Genomic DNA, 20,579 nt, shown 5'->3' with positions numbered 1-20,579 from the left:
ATAATGGTAGTGTCGGCACATATATTTACTCGTAGGAGTTTTCATGTACACATATATAATGATCGTGTCTGTTCATCAGATGCTGGTTTAGCTAACCCAACTTCATTAAATATGTTCGGATTGACAAAAGCGTGATGGTTTTACATCACTATTCAGTTTACATACGGTATGGCATGGTAATATGACGAAGTTTAAATTATAGAAGTTTTTTTCTAATTTCAGGGAAACTCAGACATCTGAAGAAGAAAACCCGATCATAGGAGGAAAGCAGGAATTACCTTATTAGAGTTTCATACGATCATATATTCCAACTAATTGAGATCAGTGTCTGGAAATATTATACCCCCCTTTCCGGCATTGCCATTAAATCAAGAAAAGTTATTGAATACAAACATCGCCGGAAATTATACGAACTATAATAAAAGGAAATATGACAAAAACATGAACAGAGCTAAACATTTTCTTAAACTAACTATAGAAATAAAAGAAATACGAGAACATTTAAGAAAAGGGGATATGTTTTTAAACGGAGGCCACCTGTGGCAAGCCGCGTCCTTTGTAATCCACTAAAATTACCATTTCATGGAAAAGAGGCGTTGTGGGCTATCTTGGAAAATAGACCTCGTCGTTCTGTATCATTTATGTGTGAATTCAGTCTTAGTAAACGAAGGCATCACTCCTTGCTCAAAGCCGGATATAGAGCGTTTATAAAAGGCTCACTTCTACTGAAAATTGCACTCAGTGCAACCGACCTTATATAATAAAAGTGTGATTGTGCGTTGTTGACAAGTGTCTACGAGAAGTTGAGTCTCGTCTGAGATGTGGCAGTCCAGTGGCATCCGGAGTCTAGCCCGCGAGCTTATCCAATGACGGCTGCCGGAAATGAAGAGCCACACGTGGACATGGACGTTGTCGTTGCCAAGGTGCTCGCTATTGTCATCATCACCAGCCTCACCGTTCTCGCCGGATTGCTCCCTTGTCGCCTCATGAGGCATTGCCGCCGACCCATGCTCAAGCGCAGACGCATGTTTAACGACATGGTGTCCGGAGGGAAGTGCTTCTCTGGCGGTGTGTATCTTGGTGTTTGCTTTCTCCACCTGATTCCGGAAACGCGACATAAAGTAGACGCGGTCCTGGAGCATGTAGGGTCAAGGTCTCACTACCCGGTGGCCGAGTTACTCACAATGGCCGGATTCTTTGGTGTCATATTTGGGGAACATGTGATAAGGTGTTTGTATTACAAGTTTCAAGAGGATTCGTGTCTTCCAAGGTTTGACCACGACAGTTATAGCTTTGATCAAGATTACATACCGACGACTGAGGACCCGGCCTTTGAAGGGTGTGATTTAATTGAGTGTAGAAGTCTTCATTCTTTATCACAAACAAGTTACAGTAAGGATGACATACAAAATCAAATGAATTCTCCACAAACACTTCAAGACGAAAGCATTATAACGCCAGTGCCTAGAATTCATATCAATGGTTTAACTCCCATTAACCAAACTATAACATCATTTAACGAAGCAAATCTCAACAATGTAAATCGCTCTAACTCATTACCTAGCGAACACGGTGCCCCGATCCCTCCTCCAATCCATTCCGCCCCGTCATCTGTGGAGAGGCACGAGTGGTACGACCTGGAGCCGGTGCCTCCGTTGCCCATGCAAGACCTCGAGGTGCGGACGGTGGTGACGGAATTGAGCCGCCAGGATGAGCAAGGCCGCGGCCACATCCGGTCTGCCTTCCTACTGGCAGCTCTCTCCTTCCACGGCGTGTTCGAAGGCATGGCATTGGGGTTGCAGGCGGCCGTCAGTGATGCCTGGCTGATGTGTGTAGCAGTCCTTGTCCACCGCGCCATCCTCGCATTCGGTATGAGCCTACAGTATGCGCGGGAACAGGAAAAACCCTCCACTATCGTCTTCTCAATTAGCGCGTTCTCAATTATTTGTGTTGTTGGTATAATTATCGGGATTGCAATCTCAGCCGGGGCTCAGTTATATAATGATGTTGACGTCCCTAATGCAATATTGCAAAGTCTGGCCACTGGTACTATCTTCTGTATCGTTTTTCTAAACATTCTGTTTAAAGAGCTTGACGGAAATAAAGACGTTAAGAAGATTTCATGCACCTTTGTAGGATTTGCTTTTATGGCCGTGCTTCTTGCTGTGGCGAAATCATAACTTGTGTTTTACGAGCTATCTAATATCTGCGATTGTAATTGATATTTCATTATAATTGCGAGTGCATTATTTGATTGAGGAGCTGGATTTAATTACAGTATTGCGTGTGTGGGAACAGCGGGAACAGCGTTGTGTTGTTTGCTCCAATAAATGCTATGAAATCTATAATTTTAATCATTCACTTTATGTCGCATGTTTTCCCATTCCTGCTCGCAAAATGAAACCTGGAAACAATGTGGGCAGTATAATCTGTAAATGTAAACGTTGTGGTTACAGAATGATTAGGATAAATCCATATCGTTATAGCGAATAAAAAATGTGTTTATTGTTCTGCATTTCCATATAGATGTTCAAACATTAATTTTCACTCCTAGAAATAAACAGTCGGTTTGGCCGTTGGTGGTGGTGCGTAAGCTTATTTATACTCGCACTCGGGCCTTGCCTATTCGGTGAGTGCTCCGATAAGATTTCTAGTTGTTTTATGTTTTTGGAGCATAGTGCATAGACAGAATGCAACCCTGGTTAGAGCTACCCTGGTTCTTTAACGTGCACCAGTGTATAGTGCATGTGTAGCCATCCCATAACTTGATTTGATATTGTTGTGTCCGAAGACGCCGATTTATATGATACATCTAGATGACCACTGTAGTAACCTTAGTTTACATGTAAGGAAACCTATCACGGTCGGTTATATAATTTCTACGTATTATAACCAATACTTGTTTCTTATATTTCATTTCGGCATATGTTTTCAACAACGGAAACATGGGCGACATGCAGTAAGATAATAGACAAACAGTGAAATACAGACACAAAAAAACAACATGTAAGACGCAATAAACATTAACGAAATCAGGGGCGGATCCAGGATTTGGGGTTGGGGGGGGGGGGGCGTAACTTTTAATCACTCTAAAGGTTGCACTAGCAGATCCAGGGGTATACCTATAGTTCTAATATCATAACGAGGTTTCTATTAGGACGACTAAGTGGCTTATACAATTTGTATATTTTCGTTAAGCGGGAAAAACGAGGGAAGATACATGTATAATTGTGAACCCATGTTCAGATACTTTTACTATTCAACATATTCTAAGTGCATAGCTATCTATGTGTATCTATTCGCACAATGGATCTATCAGTAGCATGCGCCTAGGATATTTCCTGGCGTAGATGTTCACAATTTCCTCAATATCCAGTTTTATGTCCCTATGAATGAAGAGTAGCATGAGAGCGTTGAACCGGCTCTGGCCCATGGTACTCCTGTGCGGGTGCACTCTGTGTTGTGTACGAGTACATCTCAAAAGGCAATGTTGTATAAAGATACGCGAGCGAAGCGAGCGAAGAAAAAATAGGAAAATATAGTATATTTTATTGTTTCCATACCAAAGAACATGTAAGCTCCGGGAATTTTAGGGGGGGGGGCGTGCGCCGGGTGCGCCCCCCCTGGATCCGCTAGTGGAAATTATTTTAAAATAATATTTCCATAATACTTTATATGATATCTTAATTTATATAGATACATACCTTATATCGGCTTTATAATAAAGAAAGCGCATTAAGTTAATGTATCGCAAGACTTATTATCAAACATTGCAACTTTTAATGTGCAGAACATTCATATGCATATACATGTATATAGAAACATTATGTCAAATTCGAAACATGCACTCTGATAAAAATGAATGGGCAGATAAGTGTAAGTCGACAAAGGTCGACAATGAAGACATACGTTCATTGCAATTTTAACACAGTGTGTATGATACAAATGAAGTTTGTCTGGGTGAAAAAAAGCATGGATACATTGTAAAAAAATACATTTCAGTGTAATGGGTTTAACGATTAATTGTTTTCGGTTTCATGGGACGGACCAACCCTAAAAGTGACTGACGATTTCATATCCTTAACCCTTTTTCCTTCTGCCAGACTTCACATACTTCTCTCTCAAAATTGTATGCTTTCTTCTTCAATCACATGTTTTAGCTGACATGATCACACAGTGCTCAAGTTGAGGCATTGTTTTCACTCTGTGTCCGGCGTCCGAAGTCCGTCATGAAAATTTTTGGCTTCAAGTTACATCTTCTCAGAAACCATGCACTGGGCAGATTTGGATCAAACTTATTGTTCAAAGGCTTTCGGTCCATAGGAGTCACAGAGCTAAAAAAATAAAATGAAAGATAATATCCTCTTATCCTGAACCACTATATGGAGGTTATTTTTGCACAAAGCATTGTCTTTCTAGAGGTCCTTTTCAAGTTTGTTCAAGTGGTGACGCGTGTAGTATATAGGAACATTTTTAAAAATCTTAACATATTGTATAAAGCCATGCTCATTAATTCCTTCTCTACCAAGCTTGTTCAAATGGCTACCTTTGGGTCAAAACTGTTCCCGCAGCTGGGTCACTTGTTTTAAATAGTTTTATATAGGATAATCTGATTTTTTCCTCTCGAGAACCTCAGTGTCTGTAACAACTACAACGCTAACTACAGCAACAATTGTGATGTTCTCTTGCACTGTTACGTAGGGTGTGCATACAGTGCTTCAAAAGGGTGTGATTTGTAGTCTTTCATATGCTGGAAAACGCTTTTACGTGTATTCTAAAATAAAACAATTTCCATAGAAACATGCCATCATACCAGTTACAATCTATATGTAGCTACACCACTAGCTGCTCAGAGTGGACGTCACCATTACGTTCTAGTGCAAATGGAATGCTTGACCATATTGCTGTTTTAATAGAGCGCTCTAAACAAATGGCGATGGTTTTAGAATGAATATGATATCCAGGAACAATTTCACCCACTCTGTTGTTTTTTTATAATTCCTATCCCGAAACCGACGTATAAATAAAATGCCCAGTATTGAAAGATGAAAAGACTTTCTGGTTTAAGGAGACTGGGAGTATACTGAATTTGATAGTTTAGTTCCAGGAGGAGAACACTGCGTACATGCCAAGTCCTAACATTCATTCATTGTCTGCTCCCGTTCTTGTAAAAGTGTTGTGTGCCCCTTATTTTCGAGGTATCGTATTTTTTCCATTTTAAAATATCTTCTTTTCAAGTTCTTCATCAGTACAGTACAAATACGTTTCTTATGTAAATTTTGTTTAATTTTGCCAGGCCCTGTTATACATAATTGATTATCTCTTTCATGATGTCATATTTTTTCATTGTCTTTGTCCGGATTGCAGATGAGTCGTAAACAAACTCCAAGTGAATTTCTGAAGAAAATTATAGGAAGGCCAGTGGTGGTGAAGCTTAATTCTGGTGTGGATTACAGAGGTAATATAATTGGTGCTATTTTTTTTCTTAAGAATAAACATAACTTCCTTGACTTTTGAGCTAAATAACATTATAGTAATTGTCAGTCAAATTGGTTTGATAAACGACAACTTTAAGTCAAGTTACATTTTATAGGTCTTCAGTACTTTAGCTTTTGCATTTGGTAAATATTAATTCCAGCTTATCCTGAAAGGATTGTAGAGCAAATCTGTTAGTCTTCTTTTATTCCTGTCTCTTTACTTTTTATGAAGTGTCATTTTTCAATCCAATCCAAAAGACAGTTTCAAGTTTGTTGTCTCCTTTCTGTGTACAGGAGTGCTGGCATGTCTTGATGGGTACATGAATATTGCCCTTGAGCAGACAGAAGAGTATGTGAATGGACAGCTGAAAAACAAATATGGAGATGCCTTCATCCGTGGAAACAACGGTGAGATATGAACTATGTGTAGTGTTTGTTAAACTCAAGAGAATCTCCATTTTGTATATATATAACAGTATGGTTTTCCGGGTATAAAAGCAACGCAATTCAGATTCTGAAGACCTGTAATCTGTAAGATATATACATAAACAATGTAATCAAGACTATACATATTTAAATAGAAGATGGGATAAAGGTAGCTAAAGAACTTCTGCGAACACGTTATAACTTTTTGGATGTGTTCGCTGAAGAGAACGCCATATCCAAACCCTACCAGAATTCGTGACATTTTTATGTCACGCTGTCATTTCACTTGTATGCATTGTACAGACAAAATAACTGTATCCTCAGGTAAATGAAGTAAAATGTAGTTCATAAACACATTTTCAAAACCAAAAAACGCTTTAAAGATAGTTGATTTAGCATTTTAATAAATCCTATTACAAGCATTCCTTAACTAGGTCATAGTTGTGTTTAAATTTAATCACGTGACACCAAGATTTTCAGAAAATACCCATGTGAGCTACATTTGACCTCACAAATGTAGTGTTTATTTTGCTGTTATTTTTTCTATTTCGAATAATTAGTAAATAACTAATAACAAATGTGGAATAAATAAATTGTTTTTACTATCAAAAGGTATTTTCAGCCTTACTGAAATTGTTTTCAACTAAATGAACAATGTGAATCCGATGCTATAAATAGAACCCATCGACGTCATCATGGTCATGTGATTGCATTGCATCATCACACTCAATTGATTCTGGTTGACTTTACTATGGGGGTTACGCCATAACTTTAATGTGTTGTAAACATCAAAAAAATAAATATCAACATTAAAGTTATGGAATCCAGAACTAGGATAAAGGGTGCTAGTGGACTACATGTATCTGATACACAATATATATATATATAAATATATATATATATATGTGTGTGTGTGTGTGTTTACATTTTGTTCATTGGCGATGTTTGGTTTATATTGTTTTACAAACCCAATGGCTCTTTGGGTTTCTTATTTATATTTTCTGTTAAAATGTCTTAAGTTGTGCCTTAAAAATAATTAAAAAGATTAATTAAATAATTTTGTTTTCAATTAAGGTTCTGAACAATACTTACAGCACATCTTAAAAAAATGTACATATATATAATATATTACTTTAGTTTCTAGTTTAATCTAATATTGAAAATTTATAATATTATGGTTTTCTTTTTCAGTGCTGTACATTTCAACAACAAAAAGACGTGGATGACACTCGTTTCTGTACATATTCATCACCACCACCATACATGTATAGAACTGAGTTCTTCTGTGTACATGGGATTCATATCTAGTGTGTTTTTTACATTTTTTAAAAATACTTAAAATGTCATACAGTATACTTTTAATGTCTGACCAAGATACACACAGCAGTTCTGCATCAAGTGTATTTTCTAACAAACTTTTTTGAAATGGTTGTTCATATAAATATATTTTCATGATCAGAACTATACACATTTTTTGACTGTTGACACACAGTGTGGCATAATACCAAAATTATCATTTCCATTATAAGATGTGTTCATTGTGAAATGTCTCCTTTTTTATGATAAATCTTGCTTTTGTTAAGAAATAAATAATGATGGAGAAACATATTTGTTTTTGAAATAATACCCGAGTCCTCGACTTACATGTCCTACTGATGCCTTCATTGAATTTTGTCACAGATCATTGTGCTGTACATAAGATATCAATCTAGGGTTGTTAATGTTTGAAAAACAAATATGAGCTGTTCTGAGAAAACGTTTCTCTTTAATCAGGACTGTTTTATTATTCATATATATTTAAATTTGTATTGGATTATATGTGAAGTTGTTATATACACTATCTAAACCATATAAAAAAAACAACAACAAAGGAATATAAGCAAAGGGAGATGGTCAACATACACATTTTTAAAAGAAGTCAGTTGCATCCACTTAAATCACATGTTCATATTGGATTTGTGGTTTTGAGCTTTCAAATAAGGCTACATTTCCTTTTTATGCCCCCTTTTGAAAAAAGTGGGGTATATTGTTTTGCACATGTCGGTCGGTCTGTCGGTCGGTCGGTCGGAATACCAAATGGTTTCCGATCAATAACTTGAGAACGCTTTGACCGAGGGACCTCATACTTGGTATGTGTATTGGTCATCACCAGCAGATGAACCCTATTGATTTTGAGGTCAGTGGGTCAAAGGTCAAGGTCAGTGTGACCTTTACATGAAAAACGGTTTCCGATCAATAACTTGAGAACGCTTTGACCCAGGAACCTCATACTTGGTAGGTGTATTGGTCATGACCAGCAGATGAACCCTATTGATTTTGAGGTCAGTGGGTCAAAGGTCAAGGTCAGTGTGACCTTAACATGAAAAACGGTTTCCGATCAATAACTTGAGAACGCTTTGACCCAGGGACCTCATACTAGGTAGGCTTATTGGTCATGACCAGCAGATGAACCCTATTGATTTTGAGGTCAGTGGGTCAAAGGTCAAGGTCAGTGTGACTGTAAGCTGAAAAAAGGTTTTCTGATTGTCCATATTTTATTTAAGTGTCCAAATCCTACTAACAATTTGGCTCCCAAGGGGGCATAAATGTTTCACTAACATCTCTTGTCTATATTGATGTTTCAAAACCTCTCAATTCTATTGAAATAAGGTACAAAGTGTCATAAATCTGATGATATGAAAAACTGGAGGTATTTTTTTGACTTGGACCATATTGTTACTGAGAGTAAGTGTATGAAGTTATTTTTTTTGATATCTTCAATAGTTTATAAGTGATTAAGAGACACAAAAAGACATGTGTAATTTTAAAAGTTTCGAAGGGCCATAAATTAATATTGAAATTATAAAACTTGCCTCCAAAGAGCGCAGTGTAACTGTGAGTAAGTTTATGAAGTTTGAAGCGGATATCTTGTAAAGCTAGGGGGAAAGGATAAGTTTTAAAAAAAGTTACAAAGAGCTATAAGTCTTACAATATTAAAGTTGGGAGGGGGGATGTTTGAAGTTGACATCTTCAGTGGTTGTAATGTTATTATGAAAAATGTGGACAGACCGACCGCCAGACAGACAGGATTATTACTTAAGGGCACCCGCATTTTTGCAGGGCCCTATAATTATTTAAATAACTAGTTTCTCGGGCATTGCCAAATTTAGTGTTGTGTCACCTGTAGAGGCAACCTATAGTTATTACTTTTGTGTCGACAACCTTGTCATCAGAACATTGGGCGGACAATAACGTTTAATAAAAAGGTTTGGTTAGAGTTACATATTTTTTCAGAAACAGGTATGGTAGGTAGGCTATTTTTGTTAGGCGTTATGGAATAATTTTATTGTCATCATTGGGTAATGGTGTTACATTAATCTTCTATTTAAAGGTTATAAACAACATATTTAAACACAAACTTTTTTTACCAACGTACTATAAAAAGGGTCGGCGTCTAGTTCGTGAAATCGACGTGAAATCAAATGTTGGAGAAGGAAATCTACTACATGTAAGTACAAACATTAAACTTCAGACATGTGTTGAAAAAAAACATCTCCTAGTTAAAACTTAGTTTATTGTCCAAAGTCACATCAACATATTTTTGTGATGTTTTTCTTTGCATCAGAAGACAGCAGAGTAATCAGTTTGACATTTAAATTTTTCTTTCAAACATTGTTAGTTTGTGATACGAGCGTACACGTTTCACCGGTATCGCAGAAATTCAGTCCACTGTAACCGCAATCCGTGAAGTACACTTCATTGTTTACAAATGGCGTCCAAAGCGTTACCGGCGACATAAAAACGCATAGTTATTGTTGGTAATCGATAAATCGTGTACAATACTGTCTGCAAATATTTAACTGTCCATTTATCATATTTTTCTATATATGTTTTTGTTTGTAGTCGGATGTTTCATTAAAAGTTTGCAATATGATGATTTTTCAAGAGTGAAATGAAACTGAAAGTAAACGTTCTATGTCGAGCCATTTGTTTTTGCATTTGTCGGGGCTTGCAGTGGTAAATGCTTTATTTTTGTAGACTTGCACTTTTAAATACTGTATCATTAAAGATTTATATATTATCTTGAATATTTCCAGAGTTGTAGATAAGAGTATAAGACAAGGGAGGAAACTGGAAAATGCACTTGGTGTTTCAAGTTTAGACACGAACTTGTGAGGTCACAACTGAAATGGAGTAAGCTGAGCTTAGCTCAGTCATTTTCCTGTTGAAGCTAATTATAATTGATTTAAATACCAAGGTAGATTGGATTAATTTTTTTAGTTTGTTGATAACTATATATTAAAATTGTACATATTGTACTTATGTATCTATTGAAAAATCGTATAGCTTTGTTCTTTTAAATATAATTAGTATGTATGATGTCTTGGACATTTTCCAAATATAAATTTATTTGTAAACAAATGCAAGTTTTCTTTAGATGACACGTAATACTGGTTATGATTAAATAAGTTTGAGAAGTCAAAAAGATCAGTCGACTAGGATTGACTTTGTCTGATATAGTATTAATATAATAATGAAAGGACTTTTTCTGTCTTCATTTAAGTGTATATTTTAATTTCAGGTACATAACATTAGCTCTTTCAATTTAACATGGGGACATTATATGAATGCCTCAGAGAGGCCAAACTTGAAAGGTACTACCCCTCATTCCGTTCACATGGAATAACAAAGTCAGAAGCATTGACCAGATTGACTGTGAACGATTGCCCAGCTTTCGGAATAACTTCAGCGGAAGACAAAAGACGGCTGGTAGAACTTATCAGTATCGTAAAGGCTGTTCATAATACAGAGAGGGACAATTATCTCTCTGGCCCCTCAGCCATTAATAGATCAGTACAAAATGTGAAAAACAAGTCTGCTAGAAAAAGAAACAGAAGCCCAGCCCAGACCCCTTTGCAGGTAATATTTTATACTTTATTCTAAGCAGTTTGAGGTGTAATTGTTAAAAGTATTGTTAAATTAACTCTGGTACAGTTACTGTATTCTGGAAGCAATAATGCCAGTTAAATAACTTGTTTATAAATAATATTGCCTGCACTTGATCATTGTCCTTTTAAATGAAATTTTCAAACCTTTTGCTTGCAAATATATCTAAGTTTTAAGTACATTTTAGAATTGAATTTATTTTTAAGAAAGAATGATAGTGTGCAGAAACATTAAGTGTGAGCTTATTTTGTATTTTTACTATATTTATGTTAATAATAAACTTATATATGTATTATTTGAATTTTTTTTCAGGTAGCTGGGAAGTCATTTTCAGCCACAAATGATGTTCGTATTCGAGACCGGTCGCATACCTCGGCCAGCAGTCACCAGTTGTCAGCTGCTGGAGCCTCTGGCCTGCACTTCGACTCTGATGATGAGTCTACAGACTCCTCCACTGCTGAGTCAGAGGAGCACTCAGACTATGAGCCAGCTGTGAAACACAGCGTGACCACATCTGTTAGGGAACTTCCTGGTAAAGTGAGAAAAGTCCCTGTAGAAAAAGTCAAACATGGAGCTGGATATAATTATGGAGTCCCTGGTAAGTTGTACAGAAACATTAACATGTATAGTTTCGATGAATATGATAAAGATTTTTATATGCGGAAATGCATATGCCTTTTTCTTTTCTTTAAAAAGATGATAAACAACTTTTTATATTGAAATAACACAAATAAAATGTATATCCATAACACAGTGTTTGTACATAATTTAAAGATAAACAACTATATCATACGTTTTACCCTGATAATACTTGTACACAGGAGGAAGTAGTACAACTGCTCGTCCAAAGTCAAGGCCAGGTTCAAGCAGGCTGAATGTTGACCGTATTAAGGTTTGTGTTCGTAAGCGTCCCCTGAGCAAGCGGGAGGTACGGTCTGGGGAGGAGGACATGGTCCACGCTGGCAGCACAACCACCATTGTGGTCTCTGAGCCCAAACAGGCTGTGGATCTCACAGCCTACACCCTCAAAGTTGGTGCTTATTATAGACATTTAATAATGTGTTTTAAATTATGAAATGTTTCCCTAACCTAAGAAAGAACACATCAAATTAAAGACCATTATCAATGGATTTTATAACATGTCATATAATGCTGTACAATTACAAGACCTATATATGTGATCTATCCTATGTGGCATTATGTTTATTTCAGCATGAGTTCATATTTGATGAAGTGTTTGACGAGAAGTGCTCCAACGAGGATGTCTACATTAGGGCAGCCAGACCGCTTATAAGCTGTGTGTTTGATGGGTAGGTGTCCAGTCCTCATTCTGTAGGAGCTTGTGAGATTCAGGAGCTGTTTGTAGATATTGGCTGTTTTGATAATACATTATGTTTTGTAATAATGTTAGATGTATTAAATTCAAACCAGAATGGATAATAAGCATTATGGAACTGTTCCTTTAATTGCTGGTGTAATATTACAGAGGTAGTGCCACATGTTTTGCATACGGACAGACAGGAGCTGGGAAGACCCACACAATGATTGGTGGACGCGATGTGCCGGGCCTCTACCTGCTGGCGGCCCATGACATCTTCTCCATTGTTGAGAGCGGCCAGTATGGCACAGGTATCAAGGTCTGGGTCAGCTTCTTTGAAATCTATTGTGGACAGCTGTTTGACCTCCTCAACAAGAGAAACAGGTGAGGGTGTCAATCAGGATTACCATTATAACATTGTAATAAGTGGAAAACATCTGTGAATACTTTATTACTTTGTTGTCAAGAACTTTTACCAAAATTAATCCCAAATGTAAGTTAACACATTGTTTTATTTACTGTGAGAAACTATTAATTTTCTAAACTCATGTGTTTTTGCAGGTTGCATGCACGGGAAGATGGCTCTAATCATGTGTGTATAGCAGGTCTTACTGAGACAGAGGCCACAGATGAACAGTCTCTCATGCAGGTGAGCGCTACATTTATATACACTTTTATCATTTTTGGTTATTGCAAGATTTGTAGTCATGATATACATTTAGCTGCTGATGGAGTTTATACTTAATTATTTTGTAGTTTGTGTTTTAAGCTAAATTTAGAAACTGTAACTGACTCTGATTATTAAGTTTTCTCAAATGAGTATGCCTGCTTTGGCAAACAAATTGTACAAAGTAAAACAATTAATTTTGCATCAATGGAAACTGAACTTTGTCAATGCATCCTGTTTTTCCTAGGTGCTCGAGTATGGTAATTCTGTTCGCAGCAAGGGTACCAGTGGTGTGAACCCTGACTCATCACGCTCTCACGCCATCCTGCAAATGGAGATACGTGACTCTACTGATAGGAGACTTGGCAGGTATGAGGCTAAGCATCAAAATATAACAAAGTTAATATTAATGATAATTAACTTTGGAAAATTTAAGAACTAAAACATACTCCAAAATGAATTAAACCAAGAATTTTATGCAATTTAAGCTGTTTTTCATAATAATTGATCAAATTCAATTGTTTCTTCAGACAGGTACAATTGAATCTGTAAATCTTCTACATTTTGCGAGTGACTTTGGCCTTATAATCATTTATAATAATAAAGATTGCCAAAAATAATGTTGTTTTTTTTCAATATGTTGTAATTTTCTTCCTTATTACATTCTCAGGATTGTCTTTGGTGCATTATTTTCTTGATGATTTATGACAACTACCGTACTAATTTTTCCAAAGTCACCACAACTTTCTTCCCTACTTAATTTGAATGTATTCAATGTGTCTGTTTCAATAATGTACTTTTGTTATGACCTCATGTGTGTGATGTCAAATTTAGTATACAAAACGTGCAATATATGATCTTACTTGTAAACACATATCTTACACAATTTTAGAGATATCATCATGAAATGTTCTTAATTGCTCTCAGAAAGTCATCTAGCGATAATGCAATAAATAGTTCAGTTCAAAGTATATTGTACAAAAGGCCTTCAGCCCATACACAAACACAATAGCATACATATATCAAACAATCATGATAGATAGTGATAATGACATGTTATGATATCAAACTCAAATGTCCATAAAATATTTTCTTTCTTCAAATGCATAATAAATAAACATTGCTAAATTAATTCCAAGCATTTGTATTACACATTAAATCATAAAGTTTATCAAAAGTAGGGTTTTCTCGATAGTATTTTGCAATATAAACATTCCTCAAAACACTATATAAAGGACATATCAACAAAAAATGGAATTCATCTTCAATATAACATTCGCAGTATGGGCAAGTGCGTTCTTCTCTCTGTATCATCTGGCTCTCCATATTTGCAAATACTGATCTTTTAACCTATTAGTATAACAAATTAGTATACTGGAATAAAAACAACTTAACATTATTGACATGTTGGCTTTCCCAAATGTAGCCAAAGCTGTTACTATATACATTTTCTTTAACAGTAGTCACCCAATTACAAAAGCCAAATACTATCATAATATAAAATCATATTATAACATCATTTAGGGTATCTAGTTTTTGGCATATTAAGAAGACGAGTCCAGTATTTAATACAACGTTTAGATGAATATATATACATAGGAAAACGTCCCAAGTCACCTAGAACCACATCATTGCAAGCGTTTTGTTGAACATTCAAGAACCTCTTGCATCCCAACATATGTACATCTATATCAATGCAAACCATGTTTTGAAGTCCCCATAACTCTGAGCCATATAACATAATTGGCATGATTTTTGCATCAAATAATGTTCTTTATGGTACATAACTATAATTCTGAAACATATTAAAACATGCAAAAGTACTCATTTTGACTTAATTGACATATGTTCAGCCATTTTATACAGATATAATGTACTTGAGAAATAAACACCAACATAATCAAAACCCTTTACAACATCAAGTTTAAATTATTATTTGCATAATACCAATTTTCATGTCTTGATAATTGTCCACCATTCTTGAATACCATAACTTTCATTTTCTCTATATTAACAAAAAGCTTGCATTCATTCCAAAAATCCTGTAAAATATTTAACTGCCTTTGTAGGCCTACAACGGTGTCAGATACACATGCAATATCATCTGCGAACATAATTAAAAATATTTCAATTATATCAGGGAAAAGTTGTAAACCTCTTACATTGTTGTTTAAAAACAAGCTATGCAGTTCATTTATAAACAAGGCAAACAATATTGGACTTGAACTACAACCTTGACGTAATCCTATTGGACAATCAAAAACATTGGAGAGTCTTGTTTTGGTCTTAACAACACCTTTAACAGAGGCATATATTGACTTAATTGTTCTATACAAACTCCAGTAAGATCACATGTATGTCTGAAGGCCCCAAAACACACAGTGCAGCCCATTAAATAAAGTCCACTTATATTGATTTGCATACCCTACAAGCTTCGAAGCAATTTACTAGAACTTTAACATTTAAGGAAAAAATATCTTTCATCAAAGAAGTCTGTACAGATTAATGTTTACTGTTGTACACATTTCTGACAGAATTTCGTTTATTGACCTGGCTGGGAGTGAGCGAGCTTCAGACTCAGGGGATCCAGACAAACAGACGCGCATGGAGGGAGCAGAAATCAACCAGAGTCTTCTTGCAGTAAGGACTTCATTTTTGTTTTGGATTAATAGAGCATTAAATTTGAAGGAAAGGTGCAGAAACCATGGTATTTCTGCCATATGAGATGATAGTTGATCACTGTAAAACTATTAAGTAGTTAAAGCTTTATCACTCAAATCTATGTTTGTTATCATGTGAATGTATTGATTTTATATATGAGTGTCACTTTTAATTAAAAGTCAATTTTGTTCTAATATAGCGCAAACAGGGGAAATCAAACCTTGAAGATGTTAGAATTCTAAACAAAAATCTTAAATATGACACAATAATTTTATATAATCACTTGGTAATATTTTTTGTTCGCTGTAATTCTTGAATAATCTCTTTCTTTGACACTTGTTTAGAGTTACCACCCTTGGCCACAGAGCAGGTAGGAATGGTGTAGATGATAAAAAAATGCAACAGTTAAGATTACAGCAAACTATACCATTATAAACGATGATGGTTTTTTCAGCTGAAGGAATGTATCCGGTCAATTGACCAGGAGAGCCGTCACAAGCCATTCAGACAGAGCAAGCTGACACACATCCTCAAGGACTCGTTCATAGGGAATTCACGCACTTGCATGATTGCAAACATATCTCCAGGCAGCACGTCGTGTGAACACACTCTCAACACCCTCAGATACGCTGACAGGTAGGTTATACATACAATGATGTCAGGTTTGACATGCATGCATACTTGTTCAAATGGTTCAATGTTGGATATAAGGTTTTCACGGTACCAGAGTTTTGATATTTATATGATCGTATTATATATAAATTTATGAAAAACTCCTAACAAAAATAATTTTGAAATTTACATAGATCATCTTTTAGTAAAAATTAATCAGATTTAATAACAGACATTAAATTAATATTGAAGATTTGTGAGCTTGTTTGAAGGAAATAACTGTACAAAGTGTGAAATGTATAACCTGATGGTGCAGTATTGGTACTGTTCTCATCACTAGAAGTATATGATTTATCATCAGTGTATTGCAAAAGATAATTAAATAATGTCACTACCTTCTTGTTGCAGGGTAAAGGAATTGCGTCGTTCCAGCCAGGGCAGCCAGCAGGCATCCTCAACACGGGGAAGCACTAACGTGGCTATGTCCAACATCCTGATGAATATCCCAGCCTCAGCCCCCTCCATCTTCCAGCCCTCAAACATCCTCTGCTCCTCCACACCCATGAGACAGAGCACCAAGCAGTTCACTAACCGTAACTCAAATGCTGATCTCCACCTTGACCCCAGTGAAACCCCTTTAAGAGGCCCTGGGGCGCGAAGGAAGACAGCCACTGTTGCTGGGAGGAGTGAAACACGCGCATCCAGTTCTGGGGCTAGGGCAAGCTCTGCAAGTGCTGTGCCCAGTGCCTCTGTGTCAAAGTCAAGTAATAAAGCTCCAATAACAAGACATTTTGCTCCAAATCTTGTCTCCAAGCAAAACATGTCTTCAAACAGTGAGTCTGATCAGACAGACACAGACTCTTGTAACGTGACAGGACCTCAGAAACCCGTGGCTCAAACGAGTGCATTCCAGCAAATGAAAAACTTTGATGTGAAGTCATTTAGTACAAAGACTGATAATCATGGAAAGAAAATAATCACACCTAGTCGTAACATCCCTCCCGTGATAAAGTCCTCAGACACAGACAATGACTTTCCAACCACTGATTTCAACAATGAAGAAGAGATGAATGATTTAAACCGCACAGATGGGAAGAGTGCTGTAGCTGCCAGCACACCAGTGTTCCCTGTGGGAGTTGGTAGGAAACCGGCCCCAACACTCGGTCAGCCCAGCTACCAGGGGGAAGTCCAAAACACTCCCACCACTCAGCCCAGAATGTCGGCTGTTTCTGCCAGTGTCCCAGTATTAAGAAAGAAAGTGTACAATGATGGTTCAAATAATACTCCGGCAGGTTTACATGATGACAGTGGTGAAGTGACTCTTCAGGAATATGATGCAAATAAATCGAGACCATCTTATGGTAATCAAAAACAAAATGGTTTACAAAGAACTGATGATTCCATCAAAGCAAAAAATGCTGCCTCCGGATCAAAAACTAAAGATATAGAGAAACAGAAGTCTGAAGTCACACGACCTCAGATAAGGATACCATCATCTTTATCCGACACTATAGAAGATGACTTACTGTTTGATGCTCCGTCAATGGACCAGCGTAACTGGACACCGAGGACCCCTAGTGAGAACTCCGGAACTCAGCCCCGTATTCCCCAGGACCCATCTCTCCAGCCAGAAATCCCAGCCGTGCTTCCAGCCAAGAGCACTGAGCTCACAACGTTCTCCCAGTCCCCACGCTGGCACCTCAACAAAAACCAGAACCCTGTCACCCCTCCCCAGCCCCAGCAGGGATTCCGTCCTGATCCTGTCAGAACCATCCCCAAGACCAACAGTGAGAGAAATGATGGTAGTGTTAGGCCTTCAAGTGCAAAGGACAATAGTAGTGGGAAAACTCCTTTCCATGTGGTTCCAAAACAGAAAAGTAGTTACTTTCCTAACAGTTCTAATACTGCGGTTAGTAGTGGAAGGTCTGAGGCAAAACAGCAGCCATGCCTTAATATTCAGCAGGCAGAGGCTGGCAAGGAACCCATAAGTGCTAACTGGTTTGATACCCCAGCTGACTTTGAAACCCATTTGGCAAAATTTTCTGGTCAGAGACACTTTAACTCAAGTGATGTTAGTGATGCTGACAGTCTCTCACAGCATAGTGACAAGACTCCAGTAAGAAGTGAGAGGAGTAACCGAGTGACCACAGCTAGAGATGATGAGTACATGCACTTGCCTAGAAACTTGGACAAAAATCAGTCTAGCCACAGTGATAGTGGCATTGTATCTGTGGCCTCAGATAGTGCTCTACACAGCAGGGCCACTCAACACAGGCCCTTGACTAAACAAGAGAAAGAAACGACAAATTACCAAAACTCTGATTTTTCGCAGCCTGGTTACTTCAGTGACCAAGCTGGTAGAAATGTGTTCCAGTCTGTGAAATCACGTGTAGTACATTCTCCAGTGAACACACGACAGACAAACAACAGTTCTCCTGTGATAAAGGACTATGTGTCTCATTCTCCGGTGCCAGGTCAGGACAGTTATTGTAGAGACAAACGTGACCGAACTCTGTCAGACTCTGCTATTGATGCAGCGGCAGGTAATGGTGCATTGACAACAGAGAAACTGCAGGCAGGGGCATGCTTCTCCCCAATCCACCCCCAGCCTCTCACCACCAACAAGCAGACCAAGGCCACTGCCGTCCTCAGCAAGGACATTGTACATCCAACCCCAGTGAGCCGCCATTCCTCTGCCAGTGACAGGCCTGGGTCACAGAAAAGTGACAGTGATAGCAGTGAGACACTCGACCTCAAGTAGGAATTGTCTTCTCTCAAACATTGATTATTTTAAACTGATATAAATTTAACTTATTGTAAAGTTTGAAATAAGAATATTAAAGAAATTGTTAAAAATTATGTTGCCACAAAAAAAATTCTGATTTGATTTTAAACTCACCAGATTAATATTTAAAATTAATGTTCCTTCTTTCACTCAATCTCTCATGTATTGTATTTATTCATGTTTTGTAAAGTAAGAATCCTTGAACAGTAAGATTTTCCCACTTCAGATCTCAGCTGATCAGTTCCCACGAGGATCAACTGGCGACAGTGACCTCCCTTTGTAAACAGGAGATGAAACTGTTGCTGGGAGCCAAGGCTGGAAATAAGGTATGCAATACATGATGACATGTTATTTTTTATTGCAGACCTGTAACATTCTGCTGGACAACATACTTTCTTTAAATTCCTTATTATTGATATACCACTGCTTTCTATATTTAAAATTTAAAATACATTGTTATGAAACTAATCTTCATGAGTTACTTGTGTTATAAACGAAAAACACTAGGTTTACCAACTACATTGTCATTCCTGGTTAAGGAGTACGACTAGTGTTGTTTCCACTACATAATTATGCAAACAACATATCAATATTTATGTTAAAAGCAAACATGAAAGAGATATCTCGCTGTTTTATGTTTCAGTCATTTGGTGACTACATGGAGAAAGTTAGTGAGGTGTTAACTGAGAAGATGGCCGCCATTCAGCTGCTACAAGACCAGATCATGGCCTACCAGCTCAGCACACAAGATGCCAGTCTGTAGGAGCAAGATATCAGCTTGCAGGATACCAGTCTGTTGGGGCAAGATGTCAGCATCCAAGATGTCAGCCTGTAGGGGCGAGATATCATCATCCAGGATGCCAGCCTGTAAGGGCGAGATATCATCATCCAGGATGCCAGCCTGTAGGGGTGAGATGTCAGCATCCAGGATGCCAGCCTGTAGAGGTGAGATGTCAGCATCCAGGATGCCAGCTTTTAGAGGCATGATGTCAGCATCCAGGATGCCAGCCTGTAGGGGTGAGATGTCAGCATCCAGGATGCCAGCCTGTAGGGGTGAGATGTCAGCATCCAGGATGCCAGCCTGTAGAGGTGAGATGTCAGCATCCAGGATGCCAGCTTTTAGAGGCATGATGTCAGCATCCAGGATGCCAGCCTGTAGGGGTGAGATGTCAGCATCCAGGATGCAAGCCTTTAGAGGCATGATGTCAGCTTCCAGGATGCCAGCCTGTAGAGGCGAGATATTAGCATCCAGGATGCCAGCCTGTATGGGTGAGATGTCAGCATCCAGGATGCCAGCCTTTAGAGGCGAGATACCAGCATCCAGGATGCCAGCATTTCGAGGAGAGATATCAGCATCAAGGATTCCAGCCTGTAGAGGTGAGATGTCAGCATCCAGGATGCCAGCCTTTAGAGGCGAGATGTCAGCATCCAGGCAACATCCAGGATGCCAGCCATAAGAGGCAAGATATCAGCATCAAGGATGCCAGCCTGTAGGGGCGAGATGTCAACATCCAGAATGCCAGCCTTTAGAGGCGCGATGTCAGCATCCAGGATGCCAGCCTGTAGAGGTGAGATGTCCACATCCAGGATGCCACCCTTTAGAGGTGAGATGTCTGCATCCAGGATGCCAGCCTGTAGGGTGAGATGTCAACATCCAGGATGCCAGCCTGTAGAGGTGAGATGTCAGCATCCAGGATGCCAGCCTGT

At 37.9% G+C, this 20,579-nt stretch overlaps 3 protein-coding genes across 5 annotated transcripts; all 3 read left to right on the top strand.

Annotated features, from left to right (window-relative positions):
* Nucleotides 1-684: 684 nt before the first annotated feature.
* Nucleotides 685-2,412, top strand: LOC128229233 (uncharacterized). Its single transcript, XM_052941000.1, has one exon. It carries the CDS (start codon nt 867-869, stop codon nt 2,178-2,180), a length of 1,314 nt encoding a protein of 437 aa, XP_052796960.1. The 5' UTR covers nt 685-866; the 3' UTR covers nt 2,181-2,412.
* A 2,648-nt stretch (nt 2,413-5,060) lies between these two features.
* On the top strand, nt 5,061-7,507 carry LOC128228827 (U6 snRNA-associated Sm-like protein LSm6). Its single transcript, XM_052940337.1, has 4 exons — nt 5,061-5,198; nt 5,368-5,458; nt 5,772-5,885; nt 7,095-7,507. The coding sequence occupies exons 2-4, from the start codon at nt 5,368-5,370 to the stop codon at nt 7,127-7,129; spliced, it is 240 nt and encodes a 79-aa protein (XP_052796297.1). The 5' UTR covers nt 5,061-5,198; the 3' UTR covers nt 7,130-7,507.
* A 2,146-nt stretch (nt 7,508-9,653) lies between these two features.
* LOC128225569 (uncharacterized) lies at nt 9,654-19,644 on the top strand. Of its 3 annotated transcripts, none has more exons than XM_052935438.1 (14): nt 9,654-9,700; nt 9,980-10,140; nt 10,465-10,802; nt 11,142-11,427; nt 11,651-11,859; nt 12,042-12,139; nt 12,316-12,531; nt 12,709-12,796; nt 13,062-13,183; nt 15,349-15,454; nt 15,930-16,111; nt 16,496-18,844; nt 19,099-19,198; nt 19,516-19,644. In XM_052935438.1, exons 3-14 carry the CDS (start codon nt 10,494-10,496, stop codon nt 19,633-19,635), a joined length of 4,185 nt encoding a protein of 1,394 aa, XP_052791398.1. In that variant the 5' UTR covers nt 9,654-9,700; nt 9,980-10,140; nt 10,465-10,493; the 3' UTR covers nt 19,636-19,644. The 3 variants fall into 3 exon arrangements, with proteins under 3 accessions (XP_052791398.1, XP_052791399.1, XP_052791400.1); XM_052935439.1 differs by having other exon boundaries at nt 9,667-9,700; nt 9,980-10,076; XM_052935440.1 differs by lacking the exons at nt 9,654-9,700; nt 9,980-10,140 and adding an exon at nt 9,874-9,899.
* The last annotated feature ends 935 nt before the right edge of the window (nt 19,645-20,579 follow it).

Source organism: Mya arenaria, chromosome 3, assembly GCF_026914265.1.
Source record: "Mya arenaria isolate MELC-2E11 chromosome 3, ASM2691426v1".
NCBI lineage: Eukaryota > Metazoa > Mollusca > Bivalvia > Myida > Myidae > Mya > Mya arenaria.
The sequence above is the reverse complement of the archived record's forward strand: the minus strand, read 5'-3'. Positions and strand labels throughout refer to the sequence as shown.

Bases quoted from the DNA above. Each gene is read 5' to 3' on its own strand.
- LOC128229233 (XM_052941000.1), top strand. From the start codon at position 867: ATGACGGCTGCCGGAAATGAAGAGCCACACGTGGACATGGACGTTGTC.
- LOC128228827 (XM_052940337.1), top strand. From the start codon at position 5,368: ATGAGTCGTAAACAAACTCCAAGTGAATTTCTGAAGAAAATTATAGGA. The intron at 5,459-5,771 runs GTAATATAATTG...TTCTGTGTACAG, and splicing joins TTCTGGTGTGGATTACAGAG to GAGTGCTGGCATGTCTTGAT. The intron at 5,886-7,094 runs GTGAGATATGAA...TTTCTTTTTCAG, and splicing joins CTTCATCCGTGGAAACAACG to TGCTGTACATTTCAACAACA.
- LOC128225569 (XM_052935438.1), top strand. From the start codon at position 10,494: ATGGGGACATTATATGAATGCCTCAGAGAGGCCAAACTTGAAAGGTAC. The intron at 10,803-11,141 runs GTAATATTTTAT...ATTTTTTTTCAG, and splicing joins CAGCCCAGACCCCTTTGCAG to GTAGCTGGGAAGTCATTTTC. The intron at 13,184-15,348 runs GTATGAGGCTAA...CATTTCTGACAG, and splicing joins ACTGATAGGAGACTTGGCAG to AATTTCGTTTATTGACCTGG.